The 14,770-nt window shown below is 44.6% G+C and overlaps 1 protein-coding gene across 6 annotated transcripts in view; it reads right to left on the reverse strand.

The window, feature by feature from the left end:
• Nucleotides 1-14,770, reverse strand: part of LOC147010706 (dystrophin-like) — a 1,018,488-nt gene that overhangs the window by 788,144 nt on the left and 215,574 nt on the right. For all 6 annotated transcript variants that reach the window (XM_085859617.1, XM_085859614.1, XM_085859615.1 and 3 more), the window contains one exon: nucleotides 5,778-5,950. In XM_085859617.1, the coding sequence (XP_085715743.1) occupies nucleotides 5,778-5,950 (173 nt within the window). The remainder of the gene's footprint in view (nucleotides 1-5,777; nucleotides 5,951-14,770) is intronic.

Consider the following 14,770-nt stretch of genomic DNA (forward strand, 5'->3'; position numbering starts at 1 on the left):
TTCTGTCCACCCCATGTGGCCATTCCTGCCCCCCCCCCATTCCTCCCCAAACCCATTGTAAGTCCAAGTCGCCTTCGATTTTGTCCTTCAACTCCACTGTCAGTGACACCTCCCAACCCCTCTCTACTGTTCCCTTTTTCCTGTTGCATCCTGATCTGTTCACTGTTCTTGCTCATCCATGTATCCCCCCCCCAAAAAAAGGAACAAGCAGTGAGGGATCAGAAATGACAATACTTGGGATAAAAGAAGCGAAAATGAAGCACAGGGGGTCAAATCAGAAACAGAGGCAACATACCAACTATCCAAGCCTAGGTGAGTTGGCCAGACTTTAATAGGGACACATATTCGAAAATTCAATCCAACTCGACACTGTTTGACACTGGAAATTTGACAAAAACACAACCAGCAACCCAGGAATTTAAATAAAATTAAAACACAAAGGATCTGGTCTGGGAAACTTACCTTTGATGAGCACAAGGGAGGAACTCTCAAATCAGCATCAAACAAGAAGGTGCCTGGAATCGGTGGATAACAAAGAGTTGATTGGTACTGAATACAAGGAATCCATGAGTTCACTGTCCATCGGATATGACGTTAAGCTGGGGACCCATCGGGCAACATTACCTGGTTAAGGTTATATATCCTCGAGGTTATTGCCAGAATTCTGGCCAAGTTCATAGCCCAACTACTGCAACTGGAAAGGCAATGGCAAACCTCATAGTGAATTTAATTGCCCAGTAAACTGCTTCAGTATTTCTAACACAGAGTTCTGCTTTCCTTAAATAAGTTTTTATAACAGCTCATCCCCCAGAGGGGGTATTTTCAATGTACAAGATATGATTCGTTTGGCTGCTTTCGTATGTGGCTCGTCTCCTCGACTCGCACATTCAACACATTGTTATCAATGGAATCAGTTCTTCTCCTCTCCCTGTGGAAGCCGCAGTGCTCTCAGGCAGTGTCTTGGGCACAGTTTTGCTCCAAATGTACATAAATGACCTCTCCGTTGCTCTGAAAAGCATAACCATTCTGCAAATGATGCCACATCGTGCCACGCAGGACCCGATCTCACTGAAAGGCAGAAGATAATATGAATTCAGTCGATGCTGGTCTGACAAATGGAACACATCCTTTCAATCCGAGCAAAATCTTAGTTTCAACCTGTCTCTCCGATCGTATACTCAAACGAACCCACCGTTCTATGTCCATGATCACCTACTGGAAAAGTTCAGTCTCAAACTCCAAGGTCTTCTCATCAACTATGACCTCTTCGACTAACCATAGTGCAAAGCTGGCATCCCCAGCTGCAAACTGGGCATCCTCCATCATTTCAAGTGATTTCTTGAAAATTAGAATTACTCAGTCTGCAATGCCTTTGTTCATAGTCAATGGAGTAATGCTCTTCCCTCTGGGCTGGCACCAGAGCATCACATCTGTCTCATGTGCCTTGTTTTTTGAACACCCATCTCTAGAATGTAAAACTTTCAACATCACGAGCATCGCCCACGATGTAGCAGAAGTTCGTGACCTGACACTCTCACAACGCAGAGAGGTTGATGGCTTACAACCTCAATTCCAGTCTTGCGCTCTCTGCTCACTCAGACATCTGACTCTCCCCAGCTCCTCCTTCCTTGTTAAACTCCCAAAATGTAGGCTTACTGCCCACTTCCACTCTTTTGTTTATGCTCTTTTCTTCCATTTGTGGAAAGGCCATCCAGGGTGGTTCAATCCCACATCACTCCAGGACCTCAATCGGGAGGTTTATTACCATCATGTTAATACCCTCTCTATCCACGATCTTTCTACCCCCATTAACCCGAGCTTAAGCAAACCCTCTTATCTTGCAGGTGATTATTCGCTTCCTTCTTCTCCCCATTTCACTCCCATCTCACTCCCTCCTCTCATTTCCTTGCTTGTTGCATCCATTGGAAGCCTCACTGTAAGTATACTGCTCTTTTTGCCCCATCTCCTCGATCTTCCATGCTCCAAAAGTTTGCATAATTATTTTTTTATAGTAGAAAGTCATGGGGGGAGAGGGTATTTTTAAGTGAAAGGGAGGCAGAGTTAGTGACGAGGGAAAATAATGAGAGGAGATAGGAGTTTGGGGTAGGGAAGGATTTAGAGGGTGCTTGGGAGTGGAATGAGGGGGGGGGGTGGGGGATAAATCGCTGCATTGCATTGCTAAGGGCATAAACCACTGCAATGCACCGATCATTCTAAAATATTTAAAGTGCCACCAGCACCAGCATTCTGTTCTTTCTCCCTCTCTCCACCAATCTTTTCCTCCTGCAACATCTTCCATCAAGCTCACTTTCATCCTCTGCTGACCATGCATGCATCCCCCCTCCCCCATGTATCCATAAACCACTTGCTTCGGAAGACCATTAATAACCACGAATAGGGCAACACATTTCCACGCTCCCTCATTCTGTTGGTACCAGATTCACGTTTGCCCTGACCTCTTCAGGTAACATGCTACAAGTAGGCAGACTTAAGACAGCTCAAGAAGAAGCTGACTCACAAGCTACTGACAGCAAGACAAGCACGACAACAGTATACACTGCACGTAGTGCAAGATGGCACAATGTCATAACAATTTACACACGATAGAATATAATATGAGAACGACACTCGGAAGAGCATAGGGCGTATTGTATTCCACTGATAGGCCGGATCTGCATCTGCACCTGAACCAAAATCAAATCGGCTTGTTCTTGTCACCTACCAAAAATATCCACCAAGTTGTATCTTAATCCATTTACAACTTTTTGATATATCATATCATATATCGTTTTTGGCTCCATCTCTCAGTGGTGAAGAATCACTTTAAAAATTCTCATATCTGGATCTGGATTCAGATCTTCACCAAAATCGAATAAATTCATCCTTGGCAGACACCGAACCTGTCCACCAAGTTTTGTCCGAATCCGTCGATAACCTTTTGAGATACCATGTGATCTATCATTTTTCACCCTTTCACTCAATGTTGACGAATCAGTTGAAAAAAAATTGAGCATCCGGATTCAGATCTTCAACAAAATCAATTCTATTCGTCCTTGTCAAACACCCAACCTGTGCATCAAATTTTGGCCAAGTCCGATAATAACATTTTAAGATATCCTGCTCACAGACAGACAGTCAGACAAGCAGACAGAGGTGAAACCACAACCTGTGTCCACCTTTGGTGGTGAAGGTAATAATGTATGACAATCCCTATGAAATGACGTTATCTGTCTCCTCTATAAGAGTATGGTTGGCCACCTTGTCTCACGTATAAGAAACATTCTTGTCGTGGCAGCCCCACAAGGATCAATTAAGGTGATCTACCAGTCGGACAAATCAAATGAAAATATGACGACGTGAAAAATCCCATTGGTGATCCACATGAGGGTTTGTAGAAGGTGGACAGGAGGTTATGAATCAATCATAATATCCCTCTGTGAAGACTTCATAGGGAAGGGTCTTCAAAGAGCAAGGTCACAAACCTAACGTCAGCAGCAAATTATAAGTAGAAATTGGCAACAGTAATCAGCTGTAATTGTCTATAGAATTGAAAATCAATCAAGATATCCCAATATTCTACATTACAAATGAGGGGAATGACTCTCCCAAGTCACGCCCAACGCTTTGACAAAAGTGGTCAAGACGAGCCCTCGCGAGAACAGTTGATTATTAAAGTCGAAACTTGACTTGATCTGAATTGAATTCTCAATGGACTAAGGAAACATTTTCAAAAGACAAGTCCTTCCACATCCTGAACAATCAACTATTAGGCAACAGGATGAATTGAGAACATTTTTATTTGTCCTTAAATAGTTTATTGCTTTCCCTGGTTGGGAGAAATCCCTCCATCTATGCAATTCAAGTAAACACAATTTACTGCTTGAAGCGATGACATTCTTTAACAAATACTCCTCCTCATCGTTACCCACAATCCTTGCTACATCTATTTTTTTTGTAAAAACGCTCTTGGCATAATGTTTGGAGCGTTCGTTCTGAGTCATGCAGGTTGGCAGGTCTATTCCGATTCTGACCCTGGTCAGTCACACCAAAGACTAACAATGATATATGATGCATCCTCGGGTTCAGTTTTCGAATTTAGGCTTTTGAGGATGTCCCAGGCAAGAACTACACCGTCATAAGATCGTTGTAACTCAACATTAACTTCAATTAACTGGAGTAATGCGAAATTATCTCTAGTTCTCCTGTAGTGTGCAATTGTTGTAGTTACTGTAGTAGGAATATATTTCCCAGTGTGGAAGAAATGGCATACAATTTTACTGCATAGTATAGTACTTTATAGTTACTATCGTACAACTACAAAATGTGCCACAATAATACGATATTTAAACTGCAGTATTTTGTCATACTGTCGGACCCCTCTATTCGTGGGGGATACGTTCCTGGAAAATGCAGCGAATAGTGAATCCGCAAATAGCGGAGCATTGTTTCAATGGAAAAAGGGGGATAGGTTCCTGGCAATTCATGATTCATGAGGGAAAATCAAAAATTCCGTGAAAAACTGCGAATACGTGAAAACGTGGTAAAGAAAAAAAACCCCCAAAAAACCATGAATACGCAAAGCACAGGTCCCCGAATGTCGAAGCAGGTTGCATTTTATAAACTGCGAGTGTGCGGGACCGCGAATAGTGAGTCCACAAATAGCAGGGTCCGACAGTACTTTATACCGGAGGTACTATAATTCTACTAATGGAATGCTCTTGCGTCAGTGTGGTGACCCGTCCCGGATTGTGCCCTTAATATCTTAAGCCAGCCACCTTAACTGTTAAGCCAACACCAGGATTATTTGCAGATATCTATTCCTAATATGCCTGGTGCTGGCTTAATGGTAAGGGTAGTGGGCTTAGGATTCTAGGATCCTGATTTCAAATCCCCCTTGGCTGTTGAATTAATACCAGGTGGGGTTGACTCTACCTGTCATCCTTCTAAGGTTGGCAAAATGAGTGCCAGCTTGCTGGTATCCTGTGTTGGCATGGTGACCCATCCAGGATTGTGCCCAATAGCTCAGGAGACTGCTTCGGCAGCACCAATGCTCTGCACAGTGTATGGCCCTAATGGATGGAATGCTCTTGCCGAGGTGACCCTGATTGGGCAGGCCCAGTTCATGTTGTGTTTCCCAAAATTGCATTTGTTCACCAAAAATATTTTGCCTCAATGTAACAAACCTGATACCAACACAGGCTTGGGATGCATGGCTGAGAAAGTGGAAATATTGCTGTAAGTCCCAGTGACTTTGAAATGTTCTTTCACTGATCAAGTGATGTGAAGAGTAGATTGGCATATTAAGTAAGCCAATACATGCAGTTCAGCACCAGCTCTCTTTTTCAATTAACTTAGAACACAAAGCATGAAACAATACAGACGTCAGAGGAGTAAATATGTCTTGACTAAATCAGGATTAAAATTCATTTCAAGTCGACCATTTCTCACTTCCTTCTGAACACTGAGCTCATGATTCTCAGATACGAGATTCAATTCCAACTTACTGTGTTGATTTCTCTTTTTTTCACTTCATTGGTCAAGTGCACAGAATCCATACATAAGATGCTGATGTCACAACACCATGGTCATTCTCCATGTGAAATATGTACAAACTAACCATCATCCTTAGATCACAGAATTAAAAAGCTATTTCCTTCAAATAAATGAAGACACAAGATATATATGTGAATATAAATATATATATATATATATATATATATATATATATATATATATATATATAAAAATATATATATATAGTTTTATGCAGAAGTTACCTGTTACTGTGAATAAGAGCATTAAAAGCAAGTCCATCAGTCCAGCTCGAGGTAAAATTGACGACGTTGACGGGCTGGTAGTCTCGTGTTGACTGACGAACCCAACCCAAAAGGACATTCTCACTGCTGGTCTGTTGCAGGTCTGCCATCAGTTCTTTCATGACATCTTTAATCTGTAACAAAGCATGTCACATGGACAACTGTAATCTCTCTCAGACAGACACCTCCCTCCACCCCCTTGCAAACACCCCCTCCCCCCAGGTCACAATTATGAAACAGCAAGAGTTTAAAATATCACATTATGTAGTGCCTTAGCTTGCTATCGTGTGCAGCCTGTGGCTACTGGTTGCATCATTTTCTGGGGGCACAGCTGTGTCGCTGATGCAGTGCCCTCTATTACCAGTACACTGGTACTCATTTTACTGACCTCAGAAGGATGACAGGCTGAGTCAACCCCACCTGGTGTTATTTCAACGGCAAACAGGGGTTCAAACTCAAGACCCTAACATCTTTAGTCAACACCTTAAGCCATGAAGCCAACACCAGGCCTTGTCTGATGTAAAATGGCAACCCTCAACACTCTAATTACCAGTCATTGATGGATTAACCCAATCACAGTGTGTACCCCATTACAGGTACCAGTTGGACGTTGCGCAGAAAGTTAAATGACTCCATTTAGAAATTAGTTTCCAAAGTACTGCAAAAATAAATCTCCATTATTGCACAAAATCATTCTGTGGATGAATCGAGATAAATGTCTCCGGAGTAAAGTTATTCAGAAAGACTTCTGGAACAGTTTTAAGATGGCTGGCAGTGTCAGGAACGTCTGTAACTGTCTGGATGATGAAGGAACTGTGCAGATGGCAAAACTGCTCATTAGGTTTGTTCCTTCCACCACTGACGATGTCCGTTCAAAATATGCCTCCCCAATGTCAAAACCTGAAAAAAAAAAAAGAAATCACAAGAGGCAAACAAACATGATAATGACGATCCTTCGAGCGCTTCTTAATTGCAGGTATTTTGGTGTGAAACCGAGTGGTCCAGATACACTGAACACAACAAATGCATTGTCATCCTTAAAGGCAGTAAATGAGAAACGTCCAAAAAGGTTTATCGCCGAGCAGGGTTGTGTGTCGACGAATGTAATTTTTTTAACAAGCTTGCAAGAAGAGACACGAAAGATTGTGACAGAAAAGTGAAAGAGCCAATGCTGGTTAGGAGAGAATGCTGTTAAAAGGCCCGGTCACACCTTGACGTTTTAGCCAGCGATGGCAACGTATTAAAATGGATGTAAAACGCTGGCTTTCGTTGAACTTTTGATGTTTTTTTTTTAAAGATTCGGACGTATTCATAGCGACTTGGTCTTATGTATAACGCATTAGTAACGGACACGGAACGTTTCGTTGTGTTATAGATAACTTATACCAACGAATGCTGAACCTGTTGTCGGCCTACACAACCTATGCCCAACGATAGTCTAACTTAGGCATAGCGCGTTGCACGCATCGCCGACGACGTCGGGGCGTAGCCTATTAAAAGTCTGATGCACAACGATTCGAATCATAACTTCCGTAGAAATGGAAGTGTCAACATCGCAGTCACACCTTGGCGATCGTGCCAGCGTATGCCGACCTAAGAAAAATGTGTCTAAAACGTTGGGGCACGTCAAATACGGTATGAGTAAGTTTGGTATACGTGAGTAGAACGCTAAAGTACTGTTGCGAATTCACGCCCGCCGGCGTGCGAGCGGCCACGTAACTCGAATCGCGGCACGTCGCCCACCGGACGGACAATTCTGTCGTGGCCCTCTCAGACTAACGCCGGGAACTAGTCACGGGTGGGCCTTTCGGCCTCACCACGATCGTGCCAATCGGCCCCCCGCATAGGATAGGGTTGTTCGCCAAATTCGACCTACCTAAGTACCCACACGGAGGGTAGACCGGGCGATCGCACCTCGCCGCTGGTCGACTCCGGACACGGGCCACTTAAGCGACCCGTTCCGTACTATCGGGATAACCGAGCGGTGTTAACGTCGGCATTGACGGTTCCGATTAATTATCGGGCGTATTAAGCCCACTACCAACCCTTTACGTGAAGCAAGATGGGGATTCAATTAAAGAAAAGACGAAGCAAAACGGGAAAAACAGTTCAACATGAGGTACATTTATTCCGCGGCACACGGAAAGCACACATATACAATTGCAACAATTATGCACCAAAAGCAATTGCAACAAAAGAAACACAACAATGCAGAGATACTACCGACTACGCGAGTACACGGCAACACTTACACAGTTTTACTTTACAGACGGCACCGACAACACATATACTCAAAAGCAAAAGAAAAGGGCCACCCTCAAATACAAGGGGACAGACGGGCCTGTGGGCCGCGAGACCGGGTGGAGCCAACCCGTCTTGTGATGAGCCGCAAATGTGGCGGCGGTGCCCCGACTCCGCGCTCCTCCGTGGGTTTCGTTGGCACTGCTTGGAATGGGGTGGGAACGGGGCCCCCTTTCCGCGCTATCTCAGCGCGGGGGGGGGGGGAAAGGGGGGTAATTGTTGATGCTCTGGGGAAAGAGGATAGCTGGCTTGCTTGGGCCCTGCGACGAGCGACTCCACTGCGACCTCGACCGCGCTCCCGGCTTCCCCTCTCTGCAGCTCCCCGACAGACTTCGAACCCCGACAGGCTGACTCTCCTCCAGACCCGTCTTGACTGCTGCTGCCACACTCTGCCGCTGCCACACTTCTCCAACTCGCCGTGACTCTTCTCCAACTCCCTTGACCGAAAAACTCTCCCGCTGCCACACTTCTCCAACTCGCCCAAGCCCAAAACTGACTAAATTCGCCCTGCGCTCGGCGCTTTATAGTACGGCAGGAGAACCCATATGCAAATTTCTGGATCAGAACGAGCTCGGGGGTGGAGCCACGCTCGCCCATTGGACGGAGAAAAAGGGGCATGAACCTCCCCTGATCCTCGAATTTGCATATATCGATTCTACTCCGACGCCTGGAGGCGGGGCCAAACCGCCCCGCGCTTGCTGATTGGACGGATCAGAAGTGGGCGTGTATCATTCCTGATCCGACTTCTCCTCGGAAAGGCCGCTTTTTGCACCCGCGGCTCGGCGCGCGTCCTGTACGAGTCCAGGACAGCCTGAAGCTCGGTGCCCACAAGCGGTGCGGGAATGGCCGCAGAAGGAGAGGCGAAGGTGGTGGAGGGTTTAAAGTGGCGGTCCCTGGCCACGGTGACGCTTGGAATGGCGGTGATGCGATGGTTGGGGGATGGTGTGCGTGAAGGTAAAGGTCGTGGCTGTTGGTGTTGTTGTTGTTGTGAAGCGGCGTTGCGGTTGGTGGTTGTTGTGTGATGGCGGTTGAGACGTGGTTGGTTCAAAATAAAGATAGAACAGAAAAACGGCTATCTTAAAGGGTCGCAGCCCAAATGAATCACATTTATTCCCTCTAAACAATGGGTTTGGGGCTAACTACAAATGTACTTACAGAGATATCTCACCTCCGGGACCTGAATGGTGATTTGTGAATTTCCTCAACCGCAACAGTACGCTATCATACGTCGTAGTAAGTAGAGTTCGTCAAGAAATTTTAAACATGTTCAAAATTTTACGACGTACTCGGCGTATGACACACGTTCCGCATGCGATGGGGATAAGTTGTACACACGATATGCGGACGCTTACACACATCCACAAAGGCTACTTATAAGCTACTCATAAGTCGAAAAACGTTGCGGTAATGTCTTTTTTACATGAAACTTATTTCTAACTTATATTTGACGTGCTTTGAACCAATTCTTTACGTAGTCCCAACACACATTGACGTATGTAGACGTATTCCAATGACGTCTTCCGGTTGACAAAAAAATAAATGAACGTGTTTCTAACTTACAACTGCCATATAAAGACATGTTCCCAGCGATTTTGGGAATTGGTATATAAAAATGGTGTTCATAAAAGGGGAACCCAACAGTGTTTTCGAGTCCTTTTTGAGTTGATGTCCATGTCAGCAGTAACAGTAACAGTATCAGTATCAGTATCAGTATCAGTATTAGTATTAGTAGTAGTTTGTTCATGTTGGCAGTAGTAGGTGAGTCTGAGGGGGAGGGTGTGGGTTATGATGGATCCTCCTTGCGTCCGCGTGTCCACGGGTAGGAGACATCTTTGCACCATTGTTCGAAGTTATTCGCGGCTAATTTTTTATGGGGCTTTTTCAACAATGAGCTATAGCTTGTTTTTACGATTTAGGTCTATTCATAACGGGTTGGACAAATGCACAATGAACTAATAATGTGCATAGAGTGCTTCGATAACTTATAGATACGGTATACCAATGAATAATTATCGTGTAGCTGGCGTTCACCAACTATGCCCAATGATAGCCTAACTTATTCATATCGTGCGGCAGTTTATCTTTGCCGGTGACGTGGGGTTTGCGATTCTTAGGCTGCCACTCAACGATTTAAATGGCTGCATCTCCACTATTGAAAGTAGACGCTTGCGCTCAACAATTGGATTTTTTTTTTACACTCAACGACTTTTAAACGGTACCACTCAGCTACTTTCATTGTTTACAATGAACGATTTAAATTGCTGTCACTCGCCTTTGTTTTTTGATGCTGGCGCTCGGAAATTTTAATCGTTTCGATTGAATGTGCTAAATTGCGCAAACCCCACTATTGAAAGTAGATGCTTGCGCTCAACAATTGGATTTTTTTTACACTCAAGGACTTTTAAACGGTACCACTCAACTATTTTCATTGTTTACAATGAACGATTTAAATTGCTGTCACTCGCGTTTGTTTTTTGACGCTGGGGTTTGGAAATTTGAAGCGTTTCTTCTGAACATGTTAAAACGCTCAAACTCGACTATTTTAAATAGACGCTGCCGATGGACAATTGGAATCATAGCCAAGCTAGACATCGAAGTGTGAATATCCTCGTCATGCCGAAGAAAAGTTTGAAGAATGCTGCAAATAAGTGTCCTGGCCGTGGCCGTGGACGCTGACGCAAGGACGATCCATTATACCGACGTCTTTCAGCCTATGAGCAACTTAAAAGTAACGTCTGTCGACGTGTGGCAACGATCGCGTAACGTGCCAACGACACGTTAATCATAGGTTAGAAATAAGTTTCGGGTATGCTAAACATTACCTCGGCGTGTCTCAACTTATGATTAACTTACAAGTAGCATGTTTTGACGTCTGTCAACGATTGCAGACCGTGCATACAACTTGTGGCCAGCGAAGCGGAACGTGTGAGTCATACGCCGGCATACGTCGTGAAATTTCAAGCATGAAAAAATTTGAGGACAACCCAAAAGTACAACGTTTAAAGCCAGCGTACAACGACGTATGGCAGTGTTTTTCAGCGTGCTCTCAATGTTATTAAAACTTACCCATAACGTATTCAACGTGTGCCAGCGTTTTAGAAAAAAAATTCAAAAATCGGCATACGTTGGCTGAAACGTCAAGGTGTGACTGGGCCTTAAGAAAAATGTGTCTAAAACGTTGGGGCACGTCAAATACAGTATGAGTAAGTTTGGTATACGTGAGTACAACGCTAAAGTACACTATCATACGTCGTAGTAAGTAGAGTACGTCAAGAAATTTTAAACATGTTCAAAATTTTACGACGTACTCGGCGTATGACACACGTTCCGCATGTGATGGGGATAAGTTTTACACATGATATGTGGACGCTTACACACGTCCACAAAGGCTACTTATAAGCGACTCATAAGTCGAAACACGTCGTGGTAATGTCTTTTTTACGCGAAACTTATTTCTAACTTATGTTTGACGTGCTTTGAACCAATTCTTTACGTAGTCCCAACACACATCGACGTATGTAGACGTAATCCAATGACGTCTTCCGGTCGACAAAAAAAATATGAATTAACGTGTTTCTAGCTTACAACTGCCATATAAAGACGTGTTCCCAGCGGTTTTGGGAATTGGTATATAAAAATGGTGTTCATAAAAGGGGAACCCAACAGTGTTTTCGAGTCCTTTTTGAGTCGATGTCCATGTCAGCAGTATCAGTATCAGTATTAGTATTAGTATTAGTTTTAGTATTAGTAGTAGTTTCTTCATGTTGGCAGTAGTAGGTGAGTGTGAGGGGGAGGGTGTGGGTTATGATGGATCGTCCTTGCGTTTAACGATTTAACGATTTAAATGATAAACTCAACGATGTAAATGGCTGCAACTCCACTATTGAAAGTAGACGCTTGCGCTCAACAATTGGATTTTTTTTTACACTCAACGACTTTTAAACGGTACCACTCAGCTACTTTCATTGTTTACAATGAACGATTTAAATTGCTGTCACTCGCCTTTGTTTTTTGACGCTGGCGCTCGGTAATTTTAATCGTTTCTTCTGAACGTGTTAAAACGCTCAAACTCGACTATTTTAAATAGACGCTGCCGATGGACAATTGGAATCATAGCCAAGCTAGACATCGAAGTGTGAACATCCTCGTCATGCCGAAGAAAAGTTTGAAGAATGCTGCAAATAAGTGTCCTGGCCGTGGCCGTGGACGCTGACGCAAGGACGATCCATTATACCGACGTCTTTCAGCCTATGAGTAACTTAAAAGTAACGTCTGTCGCTGTGTGGCAACGATCGCGTAACGTGCCAACAACACGTTAATCATAGGTTAGAAATAAGTTTCGGGTACGCTAAACATTACCTCGGCGTGTCTCAACTTATGATTAACTTACAAGTAGCATGTGTTGACGTCTGTCAACGATCGCAGACCGTGCATACAACTTGTGGCCAGCGTAGCGGAACGTGTGAGTCATACGCCGGCATACGTCGTGAAATTTCAAGCATGAAAAAATTTGAGGACAACCAAAAAGTACAACGTTTAAAGCCAACGTACAACGACGTATGGCAGTGTTTTTCAGCATGCTCTCAATGTTATCAAAACTTACCCATAACGTATTCAACGTGTGCCAGCGTTTTAGAAAAAAAATTCAAAAATCGGCATACGTTGGCTAAAACGTCAAGGTGTGACCGGGCCTTTAGGTCGGCATACGTTGGCAAGATCGCCAAGGTGTGACCGCGATGTTGACACTTTCATTTCTACGGCAGTTATGATTCGAATCGTTGTGCGTCAGCCTTTTAATAGGCTACGTCACAACATTGTCGGCGATGCATGCAACGCGCTATGCCTAAGTTAGACTATCGTTGGGCATCGGTTGTGTAGGCCGACAACAGGTTCAGCATTCGTTGGTATAAGTTATCTATAACACAACGAAACGTTCTGTGTCCGTAACCAATGCGTTATACATAAGACCAAGTCGCTATGAATACGTCCGAATCTTTAAAAAAAACATCAAAAGTTCAACGTAAGCCAGCGTTTTAGATTCATTTTAATACGTTGCCATCGCTGGCTAAAACGTCAAGGTGTGACCGGGCCTTTACTGGGAGAGGTTGGATTTTCCATAGCTCCCAATCCATGTTCCCAAACAAATTACTCATACATAACGGCATTCGTTTCAGGACTCCATGATGCCCAGTCAAAGAACTGTACCCCATTCAGCCTCTTTCAGGCAGATGTGGTTCGGGCAGATGGCTACTCTTTCAGGCAGATGTGGTTCAACACGCATGGCATGTTGCACTTTCTTTCTGCGGTAAATGTGCTCCATAATGCAAAATTCCTTACTAGTAAAGAAGAAACCCTCTTAACACCATGTCAAGTCTTCCTGGTTTTCAAACTCCTGAATCTCTGGCCATCAGTTTGGATTCTGTATCCGGTCCCTCAGCTCTGGAAATGGTACTGCTTCTGTATCAGTAATGGTTGGAGGCCCTAAATCTCAATCAACAGGTCAGAATCATCTCTTTGGAGATACTAGTACGTGGCCGTACGTGCAAAAAAAAAAATAAAAAATAAAAACTTTCAAACCGCGTGCCGGAAACAACCACACAGGTCGTTCCTTTGCTCTCGCGTGGCCGTACGTGCGTGGCTGTACGTGCGTGGCTGTATGTGCAAACCAAAAAAAAACAAAAAACAAACTTTCAAACAACTACACAGGCCGTTCCTTCGCTCTCGTAAACGATGACTGGATTGGGGCATTGTGTTTATCTCTATAAATGCGGATAAGAAATCGAGAAATTATTAGAACTAGCCGAAACCCTGTCACAGACGGATTCCGTTCGTTCAACCACCCTCACCAGCTCACCCACACTCGAGGGACATGGACTGGACAGGGCATGCTCGCCCCCGCCTACTCATCCCCCGCCCCTGCCCCATTCCCCCCCGCCTTCAACTTGCTTAACCCCGCCCAAAAATGTAATTACCCCGGCCCCGCCTCTTCACTCCCCGCCCCACTTGCCCCCACCCCTCTGTCCACCCCCTCACACTCAACCCCGCCTAATTCACCCCAGCCCCCGCCCCATCCCCCCATCTCCCGCTTTCAATTTGCTTACCCCCGCCCAAAAATTTGCTTACCTTACCCCCCGCCTCTTCACTCCCTGCCCCCGTCTCTTCATCCCCCGCCCCCGCCTCTTCACTCCTCACCCCCGTCTCAACGAAAAGTGTTTATTCTGCTTCAGAGTTGAAGGTTGACTATTGCCACGATGTGCGATGCACTCTTACAGGTACGAAGTTTCTTTTAGTCCAGGTCACAGGACCAAGAAAAACGTGATGCGACCTCGAGGAGGAGCACAAAATTGGTCCTTCAGTATTAATATATAGAAGATACAATGTTTCTTGTTACATTTTTGTGTCAAATTCACATTCTGAGGTAGTCAGCATGTGCAGAAGAGGGTTCTCCATTGCAGACGCAATTTTCGAGGAGTGGAATTACACCGCTCAGCGGTGACGGTCGGTCGACGGCAGACGTAATGACGTCTGCGAATGACCAATGATGTCATGACGTCCTGACGCCTCTCAGCGGTGACGTCACACATCGCCATATGAACGAATGTAAAACGAAAAGTGTTTATTCTGCTTCAGAGTTGAAGGTTGACTATTGCCAC

The sequence above is a fragment of the Eptatretus burgeri genome, chromosome 16 (assembly GCF_056783735.1).
Source record: "Eptatretus burgeri isolate ZD-2024b chromosome 16, Ebu_testis_v1, whole genome shotgun sequence".
Taxonomy (NCBI): Eukaryota; Metazoa; Chordata; class Myxini; order Myxiniformes; family Myxinidae; genus Eptatretus; species Eptatretus burgeri.